Source organism: Buteo buteo, chromosome 7, assembly GCF_964188355.1.
Source record: "Buteo buteo chromosome 7, bButBut1.hap1.1, whole genome shotgun sequence".
Classification (NCBI taxonomy): domain Eukaryota; kingdom Metazoa; phylum Chordata; class Aves; order Accipitriformes; family Accipitridae; genus Buteo; species Buteo buteo.
Genome location: NC_134177.1, coordinates 29,996,295 through 30,020,505, shown reverse-complemented (window position 1 = coordinate 30,020,505; position 24,211 = coordinate 29,996,295). Strand labels below are relative to the sequence as shown.

Here is a 24,211-nt window from a genome sequence, read left to right as displayed (position 1 = left end):
CTAACCCCTGGCAAACCCTTGAAACTTTCAGCATGCTAAAAACACACACCTGAGGTCAGTTACTGTCATACACAATACCTGGCCAGAGGAGGTGAAGTAGTCTTACAAGCAGAATTCCTTTAGCAGGGTCCATGCAGGACTGGCATCCTCCTTCAGGTTTTGCTTCAAGTTCATGTTCCAGCATACAGCTTTATTTTATTGTCCATCCCCTTCAGCCTTACAGGAGCATATTTAAAATGCGGCCATCTGTGTACTTATATTATGTCCATTAACATTGCCAGCAGATGCCAGAGATAACAAGCACCTCTAAGTCAGCCCACACCCCCATCCCTACCTCAAAGAATTCAGAGCACTACAGAACTCACATTACAGCAAATTAGGCTGTGCCTCTGGAACAAAGGTGACTTTCTTACTGAAATGCCAACTACCAGTTATCCACGCACGGAGAAGAGTCCTCTTCTTGTAGGCAAGCTCAGCAAACATTTTCAGAGGTAGAGGTAAAGAAGCAGAGGTATAAAATGTTGCTCTGCTGTCTTTCTGTACCACCAGGGACAAAGAAATAGCAGCTTATCCCCCAACACAGAGATCGGAGCCTTGTCCTTGCCCTGGTAAAGTAAACCTTTTAGATAATCACTGTTAGGCTACAGAACAACACACATTTGAACTACCCAAACACCAAAGAAAAAGAAAAAAGATTTACATGGCTTTCAGCTCTACAAAATGGACTCACAGCCATATCAAGCCCTGCAGCAATGGCTCCACGCAGCCAATCTGAGTGCTGCATAAAGCACCCAAAAAAGAAGGGTCCAGCAATCTGATATTCCATCTTCTTGAGCAGTCTCCCTAACCTCGATTCCAAAGTCTGGCTTACTTAAAAAATAATCATCTATTCCATCAGGTGTCACAGAAAAGCCCATCAGCTGCAGCCCTTTGTTCTCCAATAGCAGTCATCATTGAAGGCTTTGCCCTTCGCATAGAGGATCACTAGTAGTGCAATTCTGCTGTCTGTCTTGCATCAAGCATTTTAGCTGGAAGGTGCTGGAATTCTCAGTGGTTGGTCTGTTGGTCTTCTCTTGAACTTTACATCACGCTTTCATGAAAAATGAAATCCTTTGAGTGGAAGATGGTCAGTATTTCTAATCAAAACCAATACATGTAGATCTCCACAGACAGACAAACTGATTAATAAAGCACTGAATAAAGAGGAAATGGACAATGATAAACAGGAAATTAAGGTAGCAGCTCTTCCACATACGAGGTGGTCCACACATACATTCTCTTGAGCAATCAACAGACAGCCCCCCAAAAAAACAGATGATGTTTTATTGTCTAAAGTGTTGCAATACAACAAAGACGTGATCTGTACAAAGGACACAATAAAGCAAGTTTAAATACAATCAGGAGAAAGAAGTCCCCATATTCACAGTCCTCGGACGACATCTTATACCAGAACCTGAACCAACAATTTAAAGATTCACTAAAAAAACCAAACAAGTTGGTAAAAAATTTAAAGGTCTCCAAAGAGTCTATGGGTGTATTGTCTTACAGCAGAGATCATGGGATATTCTGTGAAGGGTCACAATGGCATCTTATTGCCCTCAATGCTGATTTTCACTGCATGGGCCGATCTGCTTTTTTTCCTGATATCTGTGAATTTCCGCATCTGTTTGTCCAGTCGACTCACCCCTTTCTTAGAGGTCCCCTGGAACTTAAAAAATAAGACTTATAATTACCACTGAAAAAAAGCAGACGTCCCAGAGGTTCCAGGAAAGCGATGCATGCAAGGTTAAACCTACAAGAGGGAGCTGATGAAGCCAGTGGTTCCAACTGGGTGTGTGTGTGCACACGCATTCTCTCCCCACAAAGGGGATAAATGGTTCCCCCAATCTATGCATCGCATATATGGAGGTAGTTGCACTCACAAACATCACACAGTAAAGCTTTCGCATTACAGGGATTAGTAACGATGTTACTTGTTCATGTGCCAGCTGAATATACAGTTTGGAATAGTTTTCTATCTATATTGGCTGGAGTTTAGCATCAGAAATATACTGCACTGTGGTGTCATACACACAGGCTTCCTGTGGGGGGAAGATTTTTAGGTATGAATACACTGTAATTGAGGCAGACTGAGTTGATTCCAAACTGCAATTTATTTTAAAGGTCATGTTTAGTACTTATAAAGCAAGATATTATTGGGAAAAAGAGGGTGTAGGGGGAAGCAAAAGAAATGCCTGACCGTACAAGTTATTAGAAGAGTTATTGCATTTCACCCCTGAATTTTAACTGCAAATGAAAAACTGAGATGACACAGCAGTTATTTTGCACAGATTAATTACAGTGATTCTGTAAAGAAACACTACTGAAGACAAACAGCAAGGACGTTCCAATCCATAGCCATTACTTCCCAAAAAGCAATTTCCTCTAACTAGACAATGGAAACAATAAATGATGAAAACTTCACACCTTTTAAGTTTGGGAGAAACAGAGATGTCCACAACATGCTACTTAATATCTGACAAAAAATATCCATTAGGAACTGAACCTCTTGTTCCCATCACTGAGGAAGGCGCTCCTGACACTGATTTTAAATAAACTTTATTCATGAAATTGTTTGCTATTCATTGAAATTGTATCTGAAATTTCACAGTGATTTTTAAAAAAATATCTTTTTTTTTTAAAAACAAAACAAATAAATATGAAGCTTAAACTCAACAGTTATCATTTGTGCTAGCCTCTTCCTGTCACTATTAGGTTGTGACAGCCCTGCTCACAGAACTGAAATGCAAACTAGAAATTATCAAAACAATTCCCACATTGATGTATGTCATCAATTGACTTCCCTCCACCCCACATTCACAGCAGGGGATTCTTCTCCCCCTGGTCTGCAGAGGTCTCATTCTCTGCCTCCTATCAACCTCCTAAAGTCTCACATCACTCAACTTCCTTGAAAAAGTAGGTGTGAAAAATACCTTACTTTGGACCAGCCACAGTTGTTGGTTTACAGTGACATGAAGCCCTATACTAAGGGCTAAGAATTTCTCTGTGTCAGTTCAGGTAACCTGGAGAACCTGATAATGTCAGAACAGCTTTCAAAACCACAGGTGGTGCAAAGCTATTTTTGAGTACAGGTATTTTCATTTAACACCTTTTGTTTGGGTACCCTGAACCTGTTGAGGCAGGTATCACAGCAGACATTACACACTACAGCCTGTTTTTTCCTGTACAAGTTACCTTTTAGGTCACAGTACAGACATGAGAGAATACAAAGAGTTTTCCAAGTTTAAATTAGGGTGTAAACACTCCTTCCCTGTATGTGCAAACTGCCAACAGCTGAAGCACATGCACTGTTCACACCTCCCTTGAGGGATACCTCTCAAACTTGGGGAAGGCAGAGTGTCATGGCTACAGGGGCATCCTGTTGCCTTCAATGCTGAACTTGATGGCCCGATGCACTTTGCTGAGTCGTTTCTGTTCAGCAAACCGTCTCTTGTGTTTTTCCAAGCGACTAATACCTCTCTTAATAGTCCCGGGCTAGAAACAATATCTCAATTAATGCACAGAAGGAGAGATAACAGCAGAAAGCACAGTAATTATTACTTCTTCCATTTACATGTGTTCTACCATGTACTACTCTGCTTTTAAATTAAACTGTACAAGGTAGATGGATGAACCAAATAAAGCAAGGCAAAGGCCTCTACTGAAGCTATTAATGTTTACCAAAATCTCAGAAGAACATGATACAAAAACTCAGAGAGGTATAAAAGTATCAGTGACACACTTATTGAAGTGCAGCTTTAGTTCAAAATGCTCTAAAATGAGAGGCCTGTAATCAGATTCTCAACCTAGAGAGAGACTCTAGAAAGGTTAACATGAAAATCTCTTTTTGGTTAGAGAAGTAATGATACCTGAGTGAAAGTATTTAATGAGCTTAGAACAGCCCACTTGATAGCAGAACTATCTACTCAAATTAGAAGAGGCACTTAAAAGAGCTACTGTATTGTGCAGTAACCACAGCAGTAAGGTGACAGATTCCCAGGCTTCATCAGAGACAGCTTAGGCACAGAGTCACTAAGCTATCCCCACACAGCAGTGCTTACCCTGGAGGACTCCATCTCCACATTCCACTTTGGCCTGACTACATAATCCTTGTTGGAGGGCATTGGCACCCTTGCACGGGCACAGAACCCGGGGTCTCCAGGTCTAAGAGCTCTGCAAAGAACACATGTGACTATTAGAGATAAATCTTACACAGAAAGAAGTACAAGCGATATAGTGTGTTCTACCTCTGAAACACACTTGATAACCATTGGCTCTAAAACCTCAAAACAAATTGCATATTGTTAGTACCAATGAAATACTTTTTTCTAATCAAAATTTTTTTTAAAAATCCAACCTACTTTTCCTCTCCAGTTAACACTTTCTCCAGGTCCCTGCGGGGAGTCTGACCACCAGAGCTGCAAGAAAAATAAAATTTTATAGGCAACTATACACAGAGAAAGATAGTAATTTTAAAAGACAGTCAAGTGTGGTAAAAGAAAAAAGAGAGGTCATAACTTATTATCCTTTTATTTCCCTTTATATTTACACACCACTTTGTTTTTCTTGATAGAGTCGTAGAAAGAAAGAAGGATTTCATGTTTCTGCCTGCTACTGCTACCTGCTTAATCTCCTTCGCTGAGGCATCTGTTCCAAATCTCTCTGTTCCCTCTCTTCTCTTGTCATGCCTTTGTAGTTTGAGGTAAGGCCAAAGATTGGTCGAGACCATTCATCTATTAAAAAAACAAAACCACAAAACAAAAAAACCAAACCAAACACCAAAACTGGTTAACAAACACTAGGCCTCTGAAGTTTATCTCCAAACCACTCTGCTTTCAAAGTTTATGGCAAGTATTTTAAGCTTCCTTCCAACCAAACAAATTATTTCCGAGTCCTTAATATTTCAGGGAAATCCAGCCTTGTAGACAGTAAGAAAGAGCTTTCATCCATAAAGTCTCTCACTGTTGCCTGCTCTTTTAGAATCTCTCCAAGCTCTTAGAATACTTAGTGTCAGGAACTCCTGCACGGCACAGTGCATGCTATTTTAGAAATATGCAAAGCAGTTCCTAAAGAATATAACAAGTTTATAATTAGTTTGCGGTCATTCAGGATGGAATAAACTACACGTGGACTACAGCTATTTAAGAACCAAAACTTTCCATCACCCAAGATCTCTCTAAAGTCCATGGAATAAACAGTCTTCTGGCAGCACCTTCCTGCCTTTGTAGCATATACATGAGGTCTGGACAACTAGCCAAGAGAGAATCTGGCCACAATAAATGCCATCCTCTGGTTTAAAACAAGAATGAAAGAAACAGGAAAAGGTGCATGCAGAAGTCAATGTAACAGTGCTTGTTAAGAGCTCTACACGCAAAGCAATGAAACAGATTAGTGAGATCCCTACACTGCAGAATTAATTCTACTACAGACAATAGCAAAAAAACATGCAACAAAGATTGACGCAGAAATTAAATTATCAGGGAATCTCACTGACTGGCAAGACAAAGGGAGGTTTACATACTGATTAGCTTCCCTGCCATATCCTTGTTCGGTCTCGACTCTTTGGGGTGTTTGTAGAGGTACATCACAGCTCGTCCAATGCCACTGTGCTTCAGGGTCTCTTGGCTCACACTGGGCAGCTGCAGGGCAAAGGAAAAGTCAGAAAATAGCAAAAAATTATGTCTGAACATTAATGGTGTCATCGAACTTTGCAAAAAGACCAAAGCCCACCTTCACAACAAGCTTGAAAAAATGAGTGTTTTTCATTGTCCCAATAGGAACTGGTTTAAGTATCAAACACCAAAACCTAGAAATTTGCCTTAACATTCTTGGGTTTTATACACAAAATAAAGTAAGTTTCCAGAACTCCAAATGCTCTTTTGCTTATATTACCCAAGAACTGAGTTACTGCCTTCAAAGCATTAATTTTATAAAGATAAAAACTTAGGTGGCAAAAGCTTAAGCTACAAATGCTAAAAGTGTACGCTGAGTATGATGGGATTTCTAGTGCACCGCACACTTTAATAGGCTGGAAAAGAGAAGGGACCACGGGAGAGAAAAAAACCTCAGGGATACACAGCAAATGACTCGTCACTAAACTTTGCATATAAACCTGAAACAGGCAGGCAGGGCCAAATAATCTAAATTCAGGCAGAACTCTTGCAAATTCTTAGCAAGGAGAAGTATTTCCAGAGCTTCAGTTAAATAAAGCCAGCTAGTGGTGCTGCAAGAAAAATTTCACTTCTTCACTATCAAGGCAATGCCATGCTCATTTTCTGAAGGCAGCAAAGACAAATTAAAGTGACCAGTCACACCATATAAGCCACTGAGAACAAGGGACAATAAGTGACTAAGCAGTTTAGATTTATCAAGAATCTAGAAACGCCATAGCATGTAACTTCCTGAGAGAGGGTAGAAAATTTCATGTCTGTAGTTCACCCGAGACTCTCAGAAATGTGTTCTGGCCTGCTGCTAGCAGAGCTATTCACTTTGTTGTGAACATGGGCAAAATTTTCATTAACAACAATTAAGCACCTGAGGCTCCCTAGGCAAATTTTGTTCAGCTAGACAGCATGTCTACAACGTAAGACTCATTAAAATGATGCAACTTTTAAACAAACACATCTATTTTGCAGTTTGCTTCCTTGTGTATTTTACTGCACAGTCTATTGGTAGCAGCTGCAGTACATTTATCACCAAATATTTCCCTAAAGCACATGATTGTAAAACCATGGAGAAGCCACAAATCAAATATGGTTAAAAGTCAGTTTCAAACCTCTTGCAAGATCTTCAGAAGCTCCTCTCGTATCTTTAGTGCTGGCAGACTTCGGTCTGGAAGAGGAGAAAGCCACTCTTTGATAGCAGACATAACACCACTATCAATGAAAGTCTCTTTGAGGTCCTGCCTAGAAAGTTTAAGGTAAAGAGAAACCACAAAGTCATATAATACATCAAAATCTTAAGATGTGATGTTCCTTCAGCACAACAGTGCATTTGAGTTTGTTTCATGTTAAATTAACAGGTAAAATTACATAGAATTTTAGGGTTTTGAGGCCACCTAGCTCCAGCATTTACTTGGAAGAAAAAAAAGTGTTTCACTGTATAGTCAGTACAACGGTAACGTCACTCCATGAAATCCACCAAATTCCCAATATTCCCCAAGATGATAATTAACTGGGAGAATGACAACTCACTTTTTGAGATGCATAACTACAGTTGGTAGCAAAGTTAATTTCTTTAGTGCTGGTTTCTTTTGTGTATTCAGCTGTCGATCCTCCTGTAGGGAGTTGGAGAATCAGCATAAGTTAATCAAAAGAACAAATCAGCAACTCCCACCCTTTACAACATTTACAGGAAAAAGATCAGTCTATTAAACAAGAAGCACAACTTTGGCAGGATTACAGTAACTTTGTACCCTGCTCCATCTTCCTACAGCCCCAAAACACATTATATGATGACTTCTCTTAAAAAAGGGTCCCCACCTTAGTCAACATTTTCCTTAAAAGCATCACATTAGGAGATTCCCCCTAAAATTGCATTTTTTTTCTACTTCGTGATTTAGGTTGATTGCAATAAACTGGAGGTCTGCAGAGTCTTCCATGCTAGCTATGCACAGATAACCTAGAAACTTTGTCAATAAAATCTCACCTGAACAACAGAAGACTAGCTAATCAAAACAATGGTAAGTGAGAAAATGAATATTCACTTCAGCTAAGAATGTAACTGGATAACCTAGAGGTTTGGAATGAAGCATGGTGCAAGTAACATAAGAGCATACAAATGCACATCATGTGCTAAACCGAAGTCTGGGTTTCAAAGTAACTTATCATCCAAGGCCATAATGTCACTATCTGCTCAGCACTTGGGCTCCCATGTCAAAAAGACCCATTACAATCAACAGATATATGTCCTGATGTGGCAATTCCTTTCCACTCAATCCACTGAAGGCTCTTTCTGCACAACGTTTTTTTATTGCAAGGGAGGAGATCCTTCTAATGCCCTTCTCCTCTTCATGTCCCGGAACGGTTTGACAGGCACATGCTAGAGAACTAAAGACACCACAGTACTGGAGCTCAAATCTTCCTTCAAGCATTTCAAACTTTAAGGCTTCATTTTAAACATTTGGCTATCAACTTGCCCAAGACTTTCTTGGTCTTGACAAGAAAGTCTCAGTTGTCTCCCAGATCACTATCTCATTCTCCCCTTCCTCCCCAAACACATTATCCTTCTTATCTTGTTTTCAGGAAGATTTTTGTTGTTGTTGTTATTTGTAAGATTTCTCTTTCTAAAGTTCTGTATATTCCCCCCAATTGGTTTTAATGAGTTGCACAGTACTGTTCCTTAATTTTATTGCTACTCCAGAAAAAAAACAACCACAACAGAAGATACCTGACTGTCCTGGTTTCAGCTGGGATGGAGCTAATTGTCTTCCTAGTAGCTGGTATAGTGCTACGTTTTGGGTTCAGTATGAGAAGAATGTTGATAACACTGATGTTTTCAGCTGTTGCTAAGTAATGTTTAGGCTAAAGTCAAGGACTTTTCAGCTTCTCATGCCCAGTCAGCAAGAAGGCTGGAGGGGCACAAGAAGCAGCTGACCCAAACTGACCGAAGGGATATTCCACACCATGTGACATCATGCCTAGTATATAAACTGGGGGGAGTTGGCCGGGGGGAGCAGATCCCTACTCGGGAACTAAGTGGGCATCGGTCAGCGAGTAGTGAGCAACTGCATTGTGCATCACTTGGTTTTGTATATTCCAATTCTTCTATATTATTATTATTGTAAATTATTATTATTATTTATTTTCTCTCCTATTAAACGGTTTTTATCTCAACCCATGAGTTCTACTTTTTTTTTTTTAGCTCCAATTCTCTACCCTGTCCCACTGGGTTGGGGGGAGTGAGCGAGCAGCTGCATGGTGCTTAGTTCCTGGCTGGGGTTAAACACCACCACTGACAAAAGGCAAGACCCCAATGTACCTTGCACAGTAACATATTAAGCATGACACCTTGAAAAAGGCAGTCTGTCAAGGCAGAACTTCTCATAATTCTGTTGCACTGCCATCATTTACCACAGTACTGTCATTCAAACAGTTTAGAAAAGGGTTCGTCTCAGGAAAAAACACCAAAGTACTACATATGCTAGTAATTGTATAATGAAATTAAAACATAGTCCCTTTCTCAGTGTTTGATATACTTATTCATGTAGTTTACAGAACACACATACATCCCTTTTTATAGGACAGTTGATATCAGCTGATCAAAGTTTAGCAAGTTAACTAATATTAATCTTTAAAATGAATAAATATTTTCTCCAAATTTCAACAGAAGAGATGTTTTAATTCAGAACAGCAAAACATTTAAACTGTTATTTAGATATTGGTAGCTTTCCGTAGCATACAGATTACTTCCCCGGAGTACTAGCCAGATTTCTCTATTTTACTGATCATGAGATTTTCCCATAGAATGAAAGTGGATTTTAAGGTGTCTTTGGAGCCTAGAAAACTCACCTCAGCAGCTTCATTCATCTTCACAATCATAGCACTGACCACGTCATCTGCATCACTAATAAAAGTTCCACCATCACGATTTCGTCTACGCTTGCCACTCATGCTCTTCTTTCGTTGCAGCATCATGTCAAAATCTGACATGAAGTCCATACTGAAATGCAAGAAGAGAGTTTCCTGATGGTCAGAAGAGGGTTGATCTTACTGTCTTTGTAGGAAATAATTTTCTATTTCTGTAGCGTAACCTTTCAAAAATCCTCCAATAAGTCTACAAGCATTACAGCTCAATGTCCCTGTAAGTCAATTAGTTAACCTCAGCATACAAGCTGGGAAACTAGCAAAGGGCTTCAATGGCTCTGAAATGCCCTCAGAAGTCTGCAAGACCTTGCTGAAATAGCTAACGACATGCACACATGTAATATCCAGGGTTCCAACCATGCTAAAGCTGTCACTGAAGCTGAAAAAGATTCAGCTTTCCTGTACTTGCAATACACTGCTCTGATGCTACTGGAGCAGACAGAAAGGAAACAGAAGACATGCTAACGGCAAGTCTTGCCATACCTTAACCCTTACACCAGCAGAGAAACATACCTGTGACTCCAACACTGAACTGCTAAAAGCAGAGTTAGATGCTTGTTTGATTAGATATTAATTTCACTCAGGTTTTGATGCAAATCATGAAACACTGTTCTCTCAAGCAGCACCACAGGTAATCTGCTATGGACTGCCAAGTGACTAAACTGTACAAGCTGAGAGAGGACCTTCTGTCATAATTTATGAGAATACACTTTCTATGGAAATATAGTCCAATGCCTTTCTGAACTAGGAAGTCTAGCCAGTCTTTGGAGGAGCTCTTTCACTAAAATCTTGCATTTGCTATTAACAAAGGAGTATGTAACACATCAACTTACTGCTTCCCTCTTTTGATGTTATCATCAGAGTCCGATTCATCTGCTATCTCCTTCATGTCTGCATCACCTTTCTCTTCCTCCAAATCTTCCTGGTTAAAACCCTGATGGGTAAAGACAGTGCAAATCAGTGTATGGATTAAGACTGAGCATCTACTCAGGCACCTGACACTGATACTCAAAAAGCTTCAGATAGGTCTGCAGAGGATCTAGAAGAAAGAGGAATAAAGGCTTCCTAATTCCACTTGTGACTTTCACACCAATAACTCCCAACAGAGGAGCTGTAAATGTTATTTCATGCAAAGACTACCTCAGTGAGTCCAGCAGATACAAAGCCTCCCTCCTGATATAGCACATCCTTGAACACGAGTTCAAACCCGAACAGTCATTCTGCAGTACCTTCCCACGAAGATTATATCTAGCAAGTGAATAAGAGAAATCCACAATAACACTTACTGTAAATTCCTCCTCCTCCTCATCACCAGATTCTCCAAATATATCTGCAATCAGGTTCCTGTAAAGGTAACAGCAACATTTATCTATTTAGACTGCAACAGTGAGAACTGCCTTTTCTGCAAAATTTCTGACGACTGTGTGGAGATTCACCTTTCATTCTGCCACCTACTACTGACCTTTCTCTTCACACCACCAATGAAGGTGGACAATCATTCTCTGGTTGGGATTCATCCATTCTCCATTCACAATCAGTCTCATTACATGCAACCCTGAAGGAATTCATATTCCCAGAAGCACTTACTCTTGTTCATTTCCAGATTCACTGTCACTGCCAAACAGATCTTTCTCTTCTTTTTTCTTCCCAGCATTCTCTTTTCTTTCTTCTTCTTCCTCACTATCTGATACAATATTTTTCTTCCTTTTGTCAGATTTCTCTGAAGCAGCATCACTATCCGATTCTTCAACATCAGAAAGGATTCGTACTTTTTTTGCAGCTGCCAACAGAAAGGAGCATTACTACATGTCCTAGTAACAGAGGTGACAACTGGTACTCTCAAAAACCTATTCTCTCAAATCCAATTTGACAAGAGGGAAGCTGACTAGGCATCCTACACAAAATCACTGCCATTTCTTGAACACATCCATTCCAAAATCTGTTTTATTAAATGAGTAACTGAAGTTTCCGTACACCACATCTATCCACAAAAATCTGTAATTTCAAAACTGACTCTCACCCCTAGTATATGAAAAAAACCCACAAAACCTAACAAAACAAACCAGAGAAAAAAAGACTAGAGAAATGACAAGAATTAGAGAAATGTCTAACAGGAATAACCAACATGACAAAAGATGCCAATATAAAGCAACATCGCTGCAGTCTTCTACTTCTATTAGACCTACTTATTACTCAAAAGTATTACACATACATTCACACAGAAATGCAGTTAGAACAATAGCGTCTACAAATGCAGTTGTGCTCCAAAACCAAATTTGCTTTATGGTTTCATATTTATCTTAGATGCTTTCTTCACATAAAAACACTGATTTAACCCTAACATTACTGCTTGTCGCATCACATTTTTATTTTCACACTATAGTTCCTTACGTGTTTTCTCACTGTCATCCTCACTGTCAGAAAGGATAGCTGTTTTCCTCTTCACTGTCTTCTCCTCCTCCTTCTCTTCTTCATCACTGTCCGGTATCTTCCGCCTCTTAGGAGCTTCCTCTTCACTGTCAGAGCCCTGAAATCCTTCCCTTACATGTTCATTATCTGAATGATGAGAATCATTCTGCACCTCTTCCTTCCTGTCCTCCCCATCGCTATCCTCAGACTCTACTTCTTGTTTCTGTCTGGAAACATCCTCACTCTCAGAGTCGCTAGCTGGCTGTTTGCGGAGTTCCTCACTCTCCGAGTCGCTGGCCGGCTGCTTCTGGAGCTCCTCGCTCTCTGAGTCACTGGCCGGCTGCTTCTGGAGCTCCTCGCTCTCTGAGTCGCTGGCCGGCTGCTTATGTGATTCCTCATTTTCAAAATCACTACTGTGATCCCTGTGAGGTTCTCCATTTTCAGAGTCACTTGCTCGATGATTTAAGGCATCTTCATTTTCAGAGTCACTTAAATGCCGATTTGGATGGTCCTCCGTATCAGAATCACTGTCTTTACCTCCATGAGCTGCTTCGTTGTCTGAATCACTTACATTGTGATTTTGAGGCTCCTCATTATCCGAGTCACTGTCTTTTTGCCTTGGGATATCTTCGTTTTCAGAGTCTGTCATATGAGGCTCTCCCATTTGCCCATCATCTTCTGCATCACTATGTTCATTCTGAAAAAGAAAAATAATCTCAGGCGACTAAGCAAAAAAAAACCCTTAAAAAGTAAACAGAAAATGTTCTGAATTTTTCACTTGTCCTTCCTCCAATTTGATTACCCAAGGTACTGCAAACTGAAATAACTTTCTACACAGAAATAATTATTACACAATTTGCATCAAAGGACTATCAAATACTTCAGATCAAGAAAAAATAATATTAAGAGATCAATGGGAGTCTGTCCACCCTGCAGCTCAGTCATATTTTGGAAATGGTAACAGAATTTTAATAACACTCAAAGATGTCTAAGAAGCGTCCAGCTCCTCGAGTGTAAATGCTTAGTGCTTTTATTTTAAAAAGACACACCTTCAAAGTGATTTAGTCCAAAATCCCAGTAATAAGGCAAGAAACAGTATCTCGCACTTGTCATTTTCTTAAGATCTCAAACAGATGTTTTTTGTATTAAATACATTTTACTGAAACTGTACATGCATTACTTTGCAAGTGAAGCTCAAGAGAGCTTGTGCCCTTTCCTTCTTTGCCAAGGAAACTTATCTAAGAACACCTCAAGCCCAAAAGCCTACCAAAAAACAGGAATAAAGTTTTAGTCAGTTTTCAAAGTATTATTGTTAACCAGTTTTGTGTTTCAATGTATAAGAATCTAAGAACAAACTCAACACTTCTCTGCCTTAAGCCGATAACTCCCATGCCTATCCCAGCATCTGAGATAACCTATGCACAAATATACTGATCTTCTTAAGACTTTAGAATTGAAACACAATCCTTTATGTCTTTTTCTCCACAGCAAAAAATACTGAGCCACATGCTCCATTTTTGGGAAAACCTTTCACAAGCCACCTACCAATATCATTACTGACAACATCTTGTTTTATCCTTCCTACAACATCTAATTTCTACTTGGGGAAAAAAAAAAATCTCAATTGCATTTACCTGAGAAAACAAAATTAGACTCTTGAACACTCATTTCATTAACTCAGCACACCTCTCACATTCACTGTCACAATAATCCCATTTTCAACTGAAAAGAACAATACTGTAAAAGAACTTCTTTTCTACATACTCAAATCCAATCTTCAGCCAGGCTTTCCTCAGGGGTGATTTTGTCTCAGCTATAGACTCCTTCCACTAGCATATTTGCAAACTGACTATTTACTGTCCTAAGAGATACTTTAAGACCTGTATGTCCTGGAGCTTCCAAATCCTTTTTGTCGGCAATTTAATTTCCTTGGAAAGACAGACTTACTATCTATTTTTATTTTCTGTAGTCATTCTACTCCCACATTCAGAGCCATACAAAATAACGCAGGTGTATCTATCCTACACCTACAACAAACAATACTATTCATCTTTAAAATGTATGATTAAGAAGGAATTTTAAATTAAATTAATTTTAATTGCTTTTAGGAACGACTCCCTCCAGAATTATACTAAGTGGTAAATAACATTGCTTTTTAAGATTTTGGACCTTACAAATTTATTCCCATTTAGAAGTAGTAACTTCTAAACTACTGCAGATTCACTAACAGTGAATGGAAAAAATGGACTATATAATTTTAAAACATGCACTTCAAATACAACTTCACTATTTCCACATTACTTAATGCTAGCTACAAAACAGCTGTTGTGATAATCGGAGTGAGTAGTTTTGTCTCTGCTTGTCCCTGTCTCTACAGTGATGCTAGTCTTTTGAATCATGCTGGTGGTATTATTCCGCATTTCTCATTTCTCCTTACAGAAAGGAAGCGTGGTTCTGTCAAAACCTGAATTTGGAATTTTAAAGACTAAAATATGAAGATTAAGAAGTTACAGAATGGAGGATGCACAGCTGAGGAACACCACACACATTCAACTGCTCTCAGCTTGCTATGGGATTTTATTTACTTCTGGTTTTTCTTACCAAAAAATTAATTGGATTGCCCTGTCCTGCCCAGTATCTACCACATAAAGTAACAACATGTGTATGTGATGTATTTTCTCCAACTGTATTATTTAAGATTAGAGAAAACTGCAGCTGCAAACAGAACAGGAAACACAGATTTTACAGCAGTGTTACAGGTAAGGTCATTGAGAAGTACTGAAATTCAGAGGTCTACACTGAAATTGATGCTTATAATAATAGAAATTCTTTAATCCATATTTTCCTACCATTTAATTTTTGGTGGGTTTGTCTGTCTTCTCTTGATTTCAGATGGCTAATGCTGAATAGGTACTGATACTTATGTCAGCAGTAATAAGGGATTTTGCTAAACAAACCCAAGGAAAACAATACAAATACTCCTTTTTAAACTGTTAGGCTCATCACCTTCCAGACTGCCAGTCTAAAAATTCTTTGGTGAACAAGTAAACAAAACTAAAAAACAACTAGAATCCATGATTCTTAAATGTTTCTAAGGTCAGAAGTGTGGCTGCAGGTTATATATCCACCTATTCAGAATACATTAATAAATTACAAGGAACTTCCTATGCCAAATACTTGGTAAGAAGTCAGTACAATTATACAGCATTATTACTGAAGCACTTTACAACATATTGAATCTCTAATCTGTTACTGCAAACCGGCAATCACTCTTGAGACTGAAGATGTTTGGGGAGGGAGAACAGACATGCATCCTAATTAGCTCACGCTGTATACACAGTGCTCTGCACCACAGAATCCCAGTGGTTACAGCAGCTGAACTCTACTGTGATAGAATCACCTACAGAAAAACCACTTAGAAAATACAGGTGCCCATACACAGATTGGGCAGACAAGCACCATCTCCTCTAGTCCCTAGTCTGGAACGCTCAACCAGAGCTAACCCAGAAAGCACACAGTTATATTAGTCAAGTCAGTAAGCCCCGCAGAGAGATGACACACACTATGTCAGACTCAGCACATTAACATAACTGAGCATCTTCTAAAGCAGAGCTGAGACAGAGCTGACTCGCTGAGACCCTACACAGAACAGATAGGCCCTGTCCACAGCCATCAGCGCAAAGGTCTTCTGAATACAAATAACGAATCTGTGAACATTTTGAAATATACTTGATATAAAAAGTGCATGCAACTTTACAGTAAGACAACTAAACTCTGTAGCATAGTCTCCCCTCCACTTCCTCCCCCCCCCTTTTTTTTACTAGTTCGTCTCTAAAAAGATGTTTTCAAAGAAACCAAGTATGTAATTTTGGGGTTTTCTATTTTTCCTTTTCCAAATACTTAATAAAAATAACGATCAGGCATCCTCAAAAACAGGTAGGTCTCAGGTAATTGCTACCACATTTTTCTCTAATTCCTTTGCTTTCTTTTCTTCCTCCTCTTTATCTATAAACACTTTGAGATGTCCTTATTTTTTTTTTTTAACTGAAAGAATTCTATAACATGAGGCTTTAGTACAGTATAAAATAAGGAATACATCAAAATCAAATTTACAGTGTTATCCTTCCACATAAAAATTTCAGTTAGCAAGTAGTTTATTGGATCAACATGCAGCCACTTTTAAGAGGTACTACTTTGATAATTTAGTGAGTTCAACAAAATTGACCCATCCAGTACAATCTCATGAATAACAATTGTTAAACTAAGGGATACCTAACCATCATAGGCAGATCAGTAAATTTCTCTTTTTTCAGAAATGTAAGATATTTGTGTATGTTTGTTAACAGTCACAGTCAAACCATAACTTAATTCATGAAGACAGCAGCGACTTGGTGAAAGAATCTGTCATTAAAGATTTCCATATGAGCCTGACTTGTACAAACACTGTAAATGTGATTTCATATTCATTACTGTACTAAAACTATGTGTTATCTAATTCTATTTGTCTAAAGCAGAATCGGTAAGGACATCAAGGAGAACATTTATAGATAAAGTGGCACTGGGGGAAGGAAAGCCAGAAAAGAATTGTGGAAAAGAAAAACCCACATACCTGAGACCTACATAAGTAATTCCTCAGGATTCCCCTTTTCTTTAAAGTTAAGAACCTGAAAAAAAAGTTTGAAAGTTTAAAACTCTAGTTCTTAACATCTGAGTTCTAATTTAGAGACGAAATAGCAATTAAATAGACTTAACTGATTAGGCCGTCTCAAAGGTTTTATTACCTTTGAGTGTCATTCCTCCCACATATTCCTAAAGATGAAGGAAATAAGAGAATGAGAGAATATTTAGGGTAAATAATATGACAGATCACTGAAAGCTACTCCTTTCAGAGACAACTGTTCCACATTAACGTTTTTTTGAGTTGCATTTTGAATTTGATATAGGGAAAACTAAGAATGTAAGACTCATAACAAAACAAAATACTCAAATATTTATGATTTGAACTGAATCAAATAAAGCATTAAAGCTTGAAGGTTCACATTTACTATTGGACAGAAAGGTGATTTAACTCAGGGGGTTTTTTTAGTTAGGTTTTTTTTTTTAACATGGACTTTCTGAAGTATTTTATCTACAGAGGAATATTCAACAGCTGTCACAGAACAAAGCCCTTAAAATAATGCAGGCACATGAAGAGGATCAGTTAACAATGATAATAGGTCCTAGTACTTTCTGGTTATTTAAATCTGAAAAAGACATGCTGAAGATGTAAGTAATAGTCAGCTACCTGCTCTTTAGGTCAGATTTCCAACTACTTTGCCACAGTAAGCAATATTAAAATCCCGAAGTATAGAAGAGTAAGAACAAATGACCAAGTTTTCATAGACAGCAGAAAAAGCTTAATATTATTGTAGCAACAACATGACTCTCCATGCACTCATCACCATATTTTTTTTCATTAAAGCAGAATTACTAAATCTCTTTGAAAGACAGTTATTTCTCCCATGCTGAAAGACTTATTTTCTCCCACACTGAAATCCTGATTGTCACAATAAGAGATGCTGCCTCACACCAAATCAATTTCTTCCACTGTAAATAACACCTTTTTAAAAAAAATAAATTCCAAATCTGATTTATACTCAAATTCAAATACATGGGAAGAACTTTCATTTTATACAAATATAAAATCTTCATCTACTTTCTAATTCTGAGGGAAGTATGAATTCAATAAAGGGGTGGAGAAAAAGCCAAGACGATTGCAAGTTATACCACAGCAGAGTTGAGCCTTTTGACACATCAGCCTGCTACAGTATATCACATCATGCATTTTAAGCTATTTTTAAAATGTATAACCACTGAAAATCCAGAGTCAATCCTGATCTTTACAAAAGAAGCAACAAAATACGCTGAACAGAATTACATGGCTTTGACTACAGTTTTTATGAGTATCAAGAAGTTCTCCAGAACTTCGCTGGCAGAAGACATGAGTTCACAGGCCAAAATTATTCCTTCCTAGTAAGACCTGAAGTAATTCTATTTCAAGTCACAAAAACATCCTCAAAATTAACTCCAAAACTGTCCTAGAAATCTAAACGGAACCTTCACGTTTATCAGAATCTCTTTTCAACCAAAACAGTCAATCCACAGGTGACTCTCCCCCAAATACAACCCTGGATCAAAGCACTTCCACCCTTTTCATGGTGTAGGGTTCTCGAAGCAAGAACATCTTCAGAGGAAGAACAGATCCCATTTAAGAACCTTAACCTACTCCTGCTCCACATGGAGACCTGCTCCTTTGTGAATGACAAGGTGAAAAACATAGCACAAAACAGACTTGACAGTCAACTCTCACATCTGAGAGGAAAGATGGAAGTGCATTTATTCTTGGGTACAGAAATCTATGCCTCCATAATGTGTTGTTTTACATTACTGTGCAGAATTTGAGGTAAAATTCCAAATTCCTTATAATCCACAGCTTAGAATTTCAAACCCAAAGAGTTTATCTTCTTGCAATTGAGTATAACAAAATTAAACTTCTTCTAGTATGAAACAGTGAATGCTGTTACAACAATTAAGAAGAAAAATAAAAATGACCCTATCCTACATATTGATCAAGAGATTATCTGATCCATTTCTTTCTGGAAGTAAAGTTTTGCCAGACAGGACCGTCAAGAACAACTAAATAAACACATAAGTCTCAGTTAAGAGAAAATGCCTCTTTAAAAAAAAAATAAATCAATTTTTAGAAGAGTAATCTTTATCTAGATAAAGTTCCAGTAGTACCTCTGAATGGTGCCCTACACTTCCATTCTCAGATCCAGAATGCTGCTCATTTCCTTCATCTTCAACATCAGATCCTGAATCTCGTTCGTCTTGCACTGGAGTAGCTCCGCCATCATCTACTCCGAAGTTAGGAAAAGAAAAGTAAAACTCAGTGTCATCTCCCAGTGTTAAAAGAGCACTGACAGTGATGAACGGGGAGCCGGGCAATGCTACGATCAGACTCTCGTTCTGACAGTGCACAAATACAGAGAAACGGAGAGTATCTACTGGGAAGGTTTGGAACAAACCCACCACAGACACCCCCCCCCAAAGAGATCACAAAACTACTTATAAAACGCACACAAGCAGTGACTGATAACACTCATCAAAACACCGAACTAATAATAAGGCGGCCGCTGTACTGCGATCACGCCAGGGGACCCGGCCCGGCCCCGCCGATGCCATCCCAGAGCCCTGCGGAGCCGGCTGCTGACTACCGCCGGGGCGGAGGCGGCCTGGCGCGGCCCCGCGCACCCTCGGCGTAGCGGCCGCCGAGCTGGGGTCCCGGGCACGGCTCCGCCGCCGCTACGCGACACCACGGCGAACGCCAAGGGCCCCGGGAGCCGGTAGCGGCCGCTGGACGGACAGGGCAGGGCGATCCCCGAGGGCCTCGCCATGCCCAGCACCCTCCCTCCCAGGGCCCAGTGCCCCGGGCGTCCCTCCCACGGGGGACTCTCCCGCGCCGGTACCTGACTGGTCCCCGCCGTAGTACTCGCTCTCCATGGCGGGCCGCCGGCCACGCCTCCCCGCCGAGCCTCCGGGGCCTGGCGGCAAGGCGAAGGCCCCAGCGCAGCGCTCGCCGCTAGGGCCCGCCGGCCTCCAGGCGCCGCCGCCGCCCGCCTCGCACAGGCCCAAAATGGCGCCTCTCCTCCGAACGGCCGGCAACCCCCCCCACCCCCCACCCGGCGCATGCGTTAAGAACGGCCGCCCTCTTCCCCCTCGCGCCCCTGGAGGGGGAGGCTCTCGCGAGGCTTCAGGGGGAGCTGCCGCCAGGGGGCGCCGCGCGGGCGGCTGAGAGGAGCTGCAGCCGTTACACCGCGCCGCCCGGCCGCTGAAACGCGTTTCCGACAGCCTAATATTTGGCGAGACTAAGCTCAGGTGTTAGTGATGGGAAACAGGAGACTCTTCACTGCTTTCATACGGGGTCTGATTTAAACCTTTTTTTTCTCTCCCCTAAGCATTTTTTTGCATTTTTTCTAGAAAATAGTTTGATTTTAGCTTGCTAACTGAAGTGCTGGGGAAACTGAAGGAGCCTTTGAGGAAAAAAAGGCTATCTTGAGCCCTTGCATCAACATGGGAAATGAACAGCTGTACAGAAGTGTGAAATTGTTGTTATTTTAATAAAGATGTTTCCTTTTATGAGCCATATGGGAATGTCCAAGAGACTAAACCCCAGAAAATGTCACATGACTGCTTAAACCCGCAGCCCTGAACTACACAAGGGTTACCCAACATCTCCACTGGTCAATCAAAGGCACATCTGGTAAAAATGCTTCCTATATTGGTATAGGATGGGAGATCAAGAATTTCATCTACCGCCTCGAATAGAAAAGATTTTACCATTTAAGCAACAGGTGAATTTATCTGCTCCCTACAAATCCAGTTAGCAAGAATTAATGTGAATCTCTACAAGGAGGTAGCAGAACAAAACCAGAGTTCAGGCACAGGTACGCACAGGGGCTCTGGATGCCACGATGCGGGTCAACAATTTTTATGTTGCTGCTGGCTGAGGAGGGGACCCGCAGCTAGCTGTGAAAACCGAGGACTAGTTGTCTCAATGAATTCAGGTCTGACTGTCCTAGCTGAAGCTGCGGTTCAATCTAGTTCATGTGTGGGTGGTTCCTCCAGATTTAGCCTTCAGAATCTACTGAAAGCTAGTCCTGAACTCCCCTGTAATTGCTGACTTCTGGAGTAAACACAGGGGCAGAACCGTCTTTCTCAGGAATTGTTGTATTCTGTTTTAGTAACCTCTATCCTCTGAGCAGTTGCATTATTCAGTTATTTGGCACGCCTATGATACGTCAGTGGAGGATTACTAGGGATGACTTCTGTCATTGATGCATCATTTTAAAATGGAAAGCATACGGTGCTGGTCTGCCTCTCTTTTTCTGTGGCAAACAAAACATCTTCATTTTCTAAGAGGGTACAGGTTGATGTGTGACAAATAGAAAACTGTTGAGACAGTGTCATTTGGGATATTTCTAAACAACAGTGATTTTTATAATCCTACATGCTACGCTCTTGTTCAGGGACATCAAAATTTAGTAAGTTAAGAACTCTGGTCAAAATGAGTCAGTATTTCTTCTGTGCTAGAGGCACTTTAGAATGGATGGCAGAGAGGTTAAGCCATTATAAACTAACACACTCCAGCAGCAAGCACAGTTTTAACACAGGGAGTTCAGTGTACTGTGTTAAATACAGCTGAACTCTGAACTGAGTCAGTACTCAACATCTTCTACCGTGTTTCACTTAGGAGAAGCTGGCAGCAGAGTCAGATGTTTGTTGGATACAATCCTACATTCTTAGCAAAATTGCAGAAAACCCTTTTTTTCCCCACCTGAAAGCAGCATACATAAAACATATAGAGAATGATGTCTCTGTTTACAGCTCTATAGGTCTTTTTCACATAGGCCCAAAGGTCCCTTAGTGATCCTCAGGACCACGCTCTTAATGGTTATCACATCCTTTTTTCCCACTCCTATATGACTTTTACTGCTTTTAGCTCTTTGCACTGTGTGGTTTCACCTACATCTTTTCTCAAAGGAGCAGGCCCATGTGCCAGTATGTGATGGGAGGCTCCCATTGTTTCACTTATCTGACTTCCATGAAGAAATATAATGGCTTTCTACAACTGACTAAATAGAAGGCAGTATGACAACTTTAACGTGACCCATTACAACACAACAATTAAAGTTCTCTGCAGACAAAGCACTAAGGTAGGAAATAACAAGTTGGGAGTAATGTAACAGAAAATAATAGACAAGGGGAAACATAAATAGAAACTAACAAAAAAAAAGATTGAATAGTGTTTACCAAGGTACCTGGAACTTGTACCAAGGTGCCCAGAAAACAAATAAGTCTATCACATACTAAAGTTCCAAGCAGGATCAGAGTATGACGATAGCCTTCCTTGGAAATTAGTCATTTATAAACGTCGTGTTTTGCAGTGATGGCAAGCCACTGTCCCAAATTCCAGCTGCGCTGAGGCTGCATTGATGAGAGAATAGAGAATTTCTGCATTTACTGAAAATGGAAGGAGGCATAGAGGTTCCTTCCTAACAGTTATGAATTCCCATCCTTCTGAAACAAAACCTCCTAACGCTGAGCCTAGTGTCATGACATGCCACATACACCACACAGGAGAGGGTGCACCTGTGTCTTAAGCAGCTTCACCTCAGCAATGCTGAATAATTGGGCATCAATTCTGACAGCTATTCTGCAGGTAATGTGTGTGCGTGCACTAGCGTGTGCACTAGCATGCACACTAGCATGCATGCTTGCATGCACATGTCTTTGACCCTCATGAGCCAGAACTTGGCACTTACTGGCCTGTAATATACTCTTGTAATACCATCTTGGCTGCATCCCAAAAGGAAGGATGGAGTGACACTCGGACCATAATGGGATTGCACAGTGGGGGAGAATGACCTGCCTTCTAGCAAGCAGAGTAAGCAGCGCCCATTTGATGTGTGTGAAGGCGTGTAATGACACAGATACCAGAGCCCCACCAGTCTACCTCTCTTTACAACATCATGAACTGGCTGGAATGAAATAAGCCTTTCCCTGAGGGACAGAATGCTCAAGACAACCAAGGGATGCACTTGGAAATCCTTTACTGGTATGTACTTCTTATTTAGTTTGCTTTGTTCCCTGCAGTGTGCCTTTCAGAGTTAACAGACATCAGTGACTTAAAGCTACAAATCTGCTTAGAGGAATGGAAGGAGGTTAGTGTAGACAGGAGGGCTTCTGAATGAACAGTTTAAAATACAAGTTGTTATATCCAAACCACCTCCCTTCAGAAACCTCAGAAAAAAAACTAGTTTAACATAAAATAATGCTTGGCATCTAGGACTCGGTGATGCAGAAATGACAAGGCCACTTTGATTTAGCTGGAGAGGAAATGTGAGAGGTAGTGCCATGTGCAAATTAAACCCTTTTGATCCTGACATCAATCTCTTAATTAGGAAGCTGTCAGGAAGAGGCAGTTTTGTTAACACATGTCTACCCGGACAGAGCTGCTGCTCTGAACAACAGCAGACTAAATTCACCAGGGATTTTCCAATTTTAATTTGTTGCTTCTCTCAGTGCATTATTCATCAGCGTAGACCATACTACAAATTACCCCTAATTACAACTACAAATGTGTCTATACCCCACATAGTCCCTCACTAAACTCTGTCTTCAGCAGTACACAGAGTTGCTCACTCCTGGCAAGCTCCTGTCTTTCCCCATTTGCACAGCTCAGTGACATCCCAAACCTGAGCTACTCCTATTCACTCACAGACACTTCTCTGAAGAAGCCTTTAGCAAGCCGCCTGCTCACCTGTCATTAGGTACATGTGCTTTACAAAGCATCTAGGCTGCTTCCACTTAGTATATCAAGTCTCTACTCCTTCAGCTTATGTTTTCTGGCTCTTGAGTATGTCTAGACTTAACTGTGGAAATCCATCTTCCTTCCAATATGTATTTCAGCCATACAATGAGTTGTGGTTTTCTTTCAGACTATCTTGAGTTCCCTATGTTTCCATCTCATACAGTTTATATACTGTACTAGGGCAGAAATACTGTACTTCTCTCTGAAATAGTACGCTCACTGCATCTTGGGCACAAGTGTTAAAAATGTATATATTTTTAGAATGAGATTCTCTACCCCAAAACACACTCCATTTGGAATTTCAGCAGGTATGTTTCATTTGCTGAAGAAATATGCATGGCAGTTTTTTCCCTGTAGTCTAATTACGCGAAAAGTTTTGGGTTTAGATATCTGTCTTGGTAGTATAAAAGTATGTACTTTGATTTATTTGCCAATATTTGACCTTCATCTAAAAACATCAGTACCTGAAATTTTGTTAATCACATACAGCATACAGACTTCTTCTAAAAATTGTTGTATCAGAAATAAATCTGCTAAAGAATTACTTTGAGGCAAAATCCTTGAGTAAGAATTATTTGCACAATTAGAAACATTAAGAAAGGTCTCCTCTCTGCCTTGCGGTTTCCTGCATCTCTCTAAAAGTCTCTGAGCCCTGAAGGGCCTATGCTCTATTTCTGCACCTGTAGCCTCATTTCTGCTATAAAACTTAAACAAAACTCTCAGGTAAGGAGGCTAATATTAAACCACAAATATGTAATGTGGATAA

At 40.1% G+C, this 24,211-nt stretch overlaps 1 protein-coding gene across 9 annotated transcripts; it reads right to left on the bottom strand.

The window, feature by feature from the left end:
• Positions 1 to 1,309: 1,309 nt before the first annotated feature.
• On the bottom strand, positions 1,310 to 19,719 carry IWS1 (interacts with SUPT6H, CTD assembly factor 1). 9 transcript variants are annotated; one of them, XM_075032054.1, is made up of 15 exons: positions 19,541 to 19,719; positions 18,813 to 18,928; positions 12,015 to 12,729; positions 11,211 to 11,403; positions 10,910 to 10,967; positions 10,457 to 10,557; positions 9,549 to 9,699; positions 7,233 to 7,315; positions 6,815 to 6,944; positions 5,561 to 5,678; positions 4,658 to 4,772; positions 4,401 to 4,457; positions 4,101 to 4,212; positions 3,374 to 3,534; positions 1,310 to 1,708 (listed from the first exon to the last, which is right to left on the bottom strand). In XM_075032054.1, the coding sequence occupies exons 1-14, from the start codon at positions 19,572 to 19,574 to the stop codon at positions 3,406 to 3,408; spliced, it is 2,112 nt and encodes a 703-aa protein (XP_074888155.1). In that variant the 5' UTR covers positions 19,575 to 19,719; the 3' UTR covers positions 1,310 to 1,708; positions 3,374 to 3,405. The 9 variants fall into 9 exon arrangements, with proteins under 9 accessions (XP_074888155.1, XP_074888157.1, XP_074888160.1 ...); XM_075032056.1 differs by having other exon boundaries at positions 4,661 to 4,772; XM_075032059.1 differs by lacking the exons at positions 3,374 to 3,534; positions 19,541 to 19,719 and adding exons at positions 16,642 to 16,696; positions 16,785 to 16,841 and having other exon boundaries at positions 18,813 to 18,912.
• Between the last annotated feature and the right edge of the window lie 4,492 nt (positions 19,720 to 24,211).

What these genes read in the sequence shown, in the direction of transcription:
- IWS1 (XM_075032051.1), bottom strand. Translation starts at nt 19,574, where the DNA reads ATGGAGAGCGAGTACTACGGCGGGGACCAGTCAG. An exon ending in AACATCAAAAGAGGGAAGCA is followed by an intron (nt 9,700 to 10,456) that starts GTAAGTTGATGT and finishes CTTGCATTTCAG; the next exon opens with TATGGACTTCATGTCAGATT. An exon ending in GTAGTTATGCATCTCAAAAA is followed by an intron (nt 6,945 to 7,232) that starts GTGAGTTGTCAT and finishes TAAACTTTCTAG; the next exon opens with GCAGGACCTCAAAGAGACTT.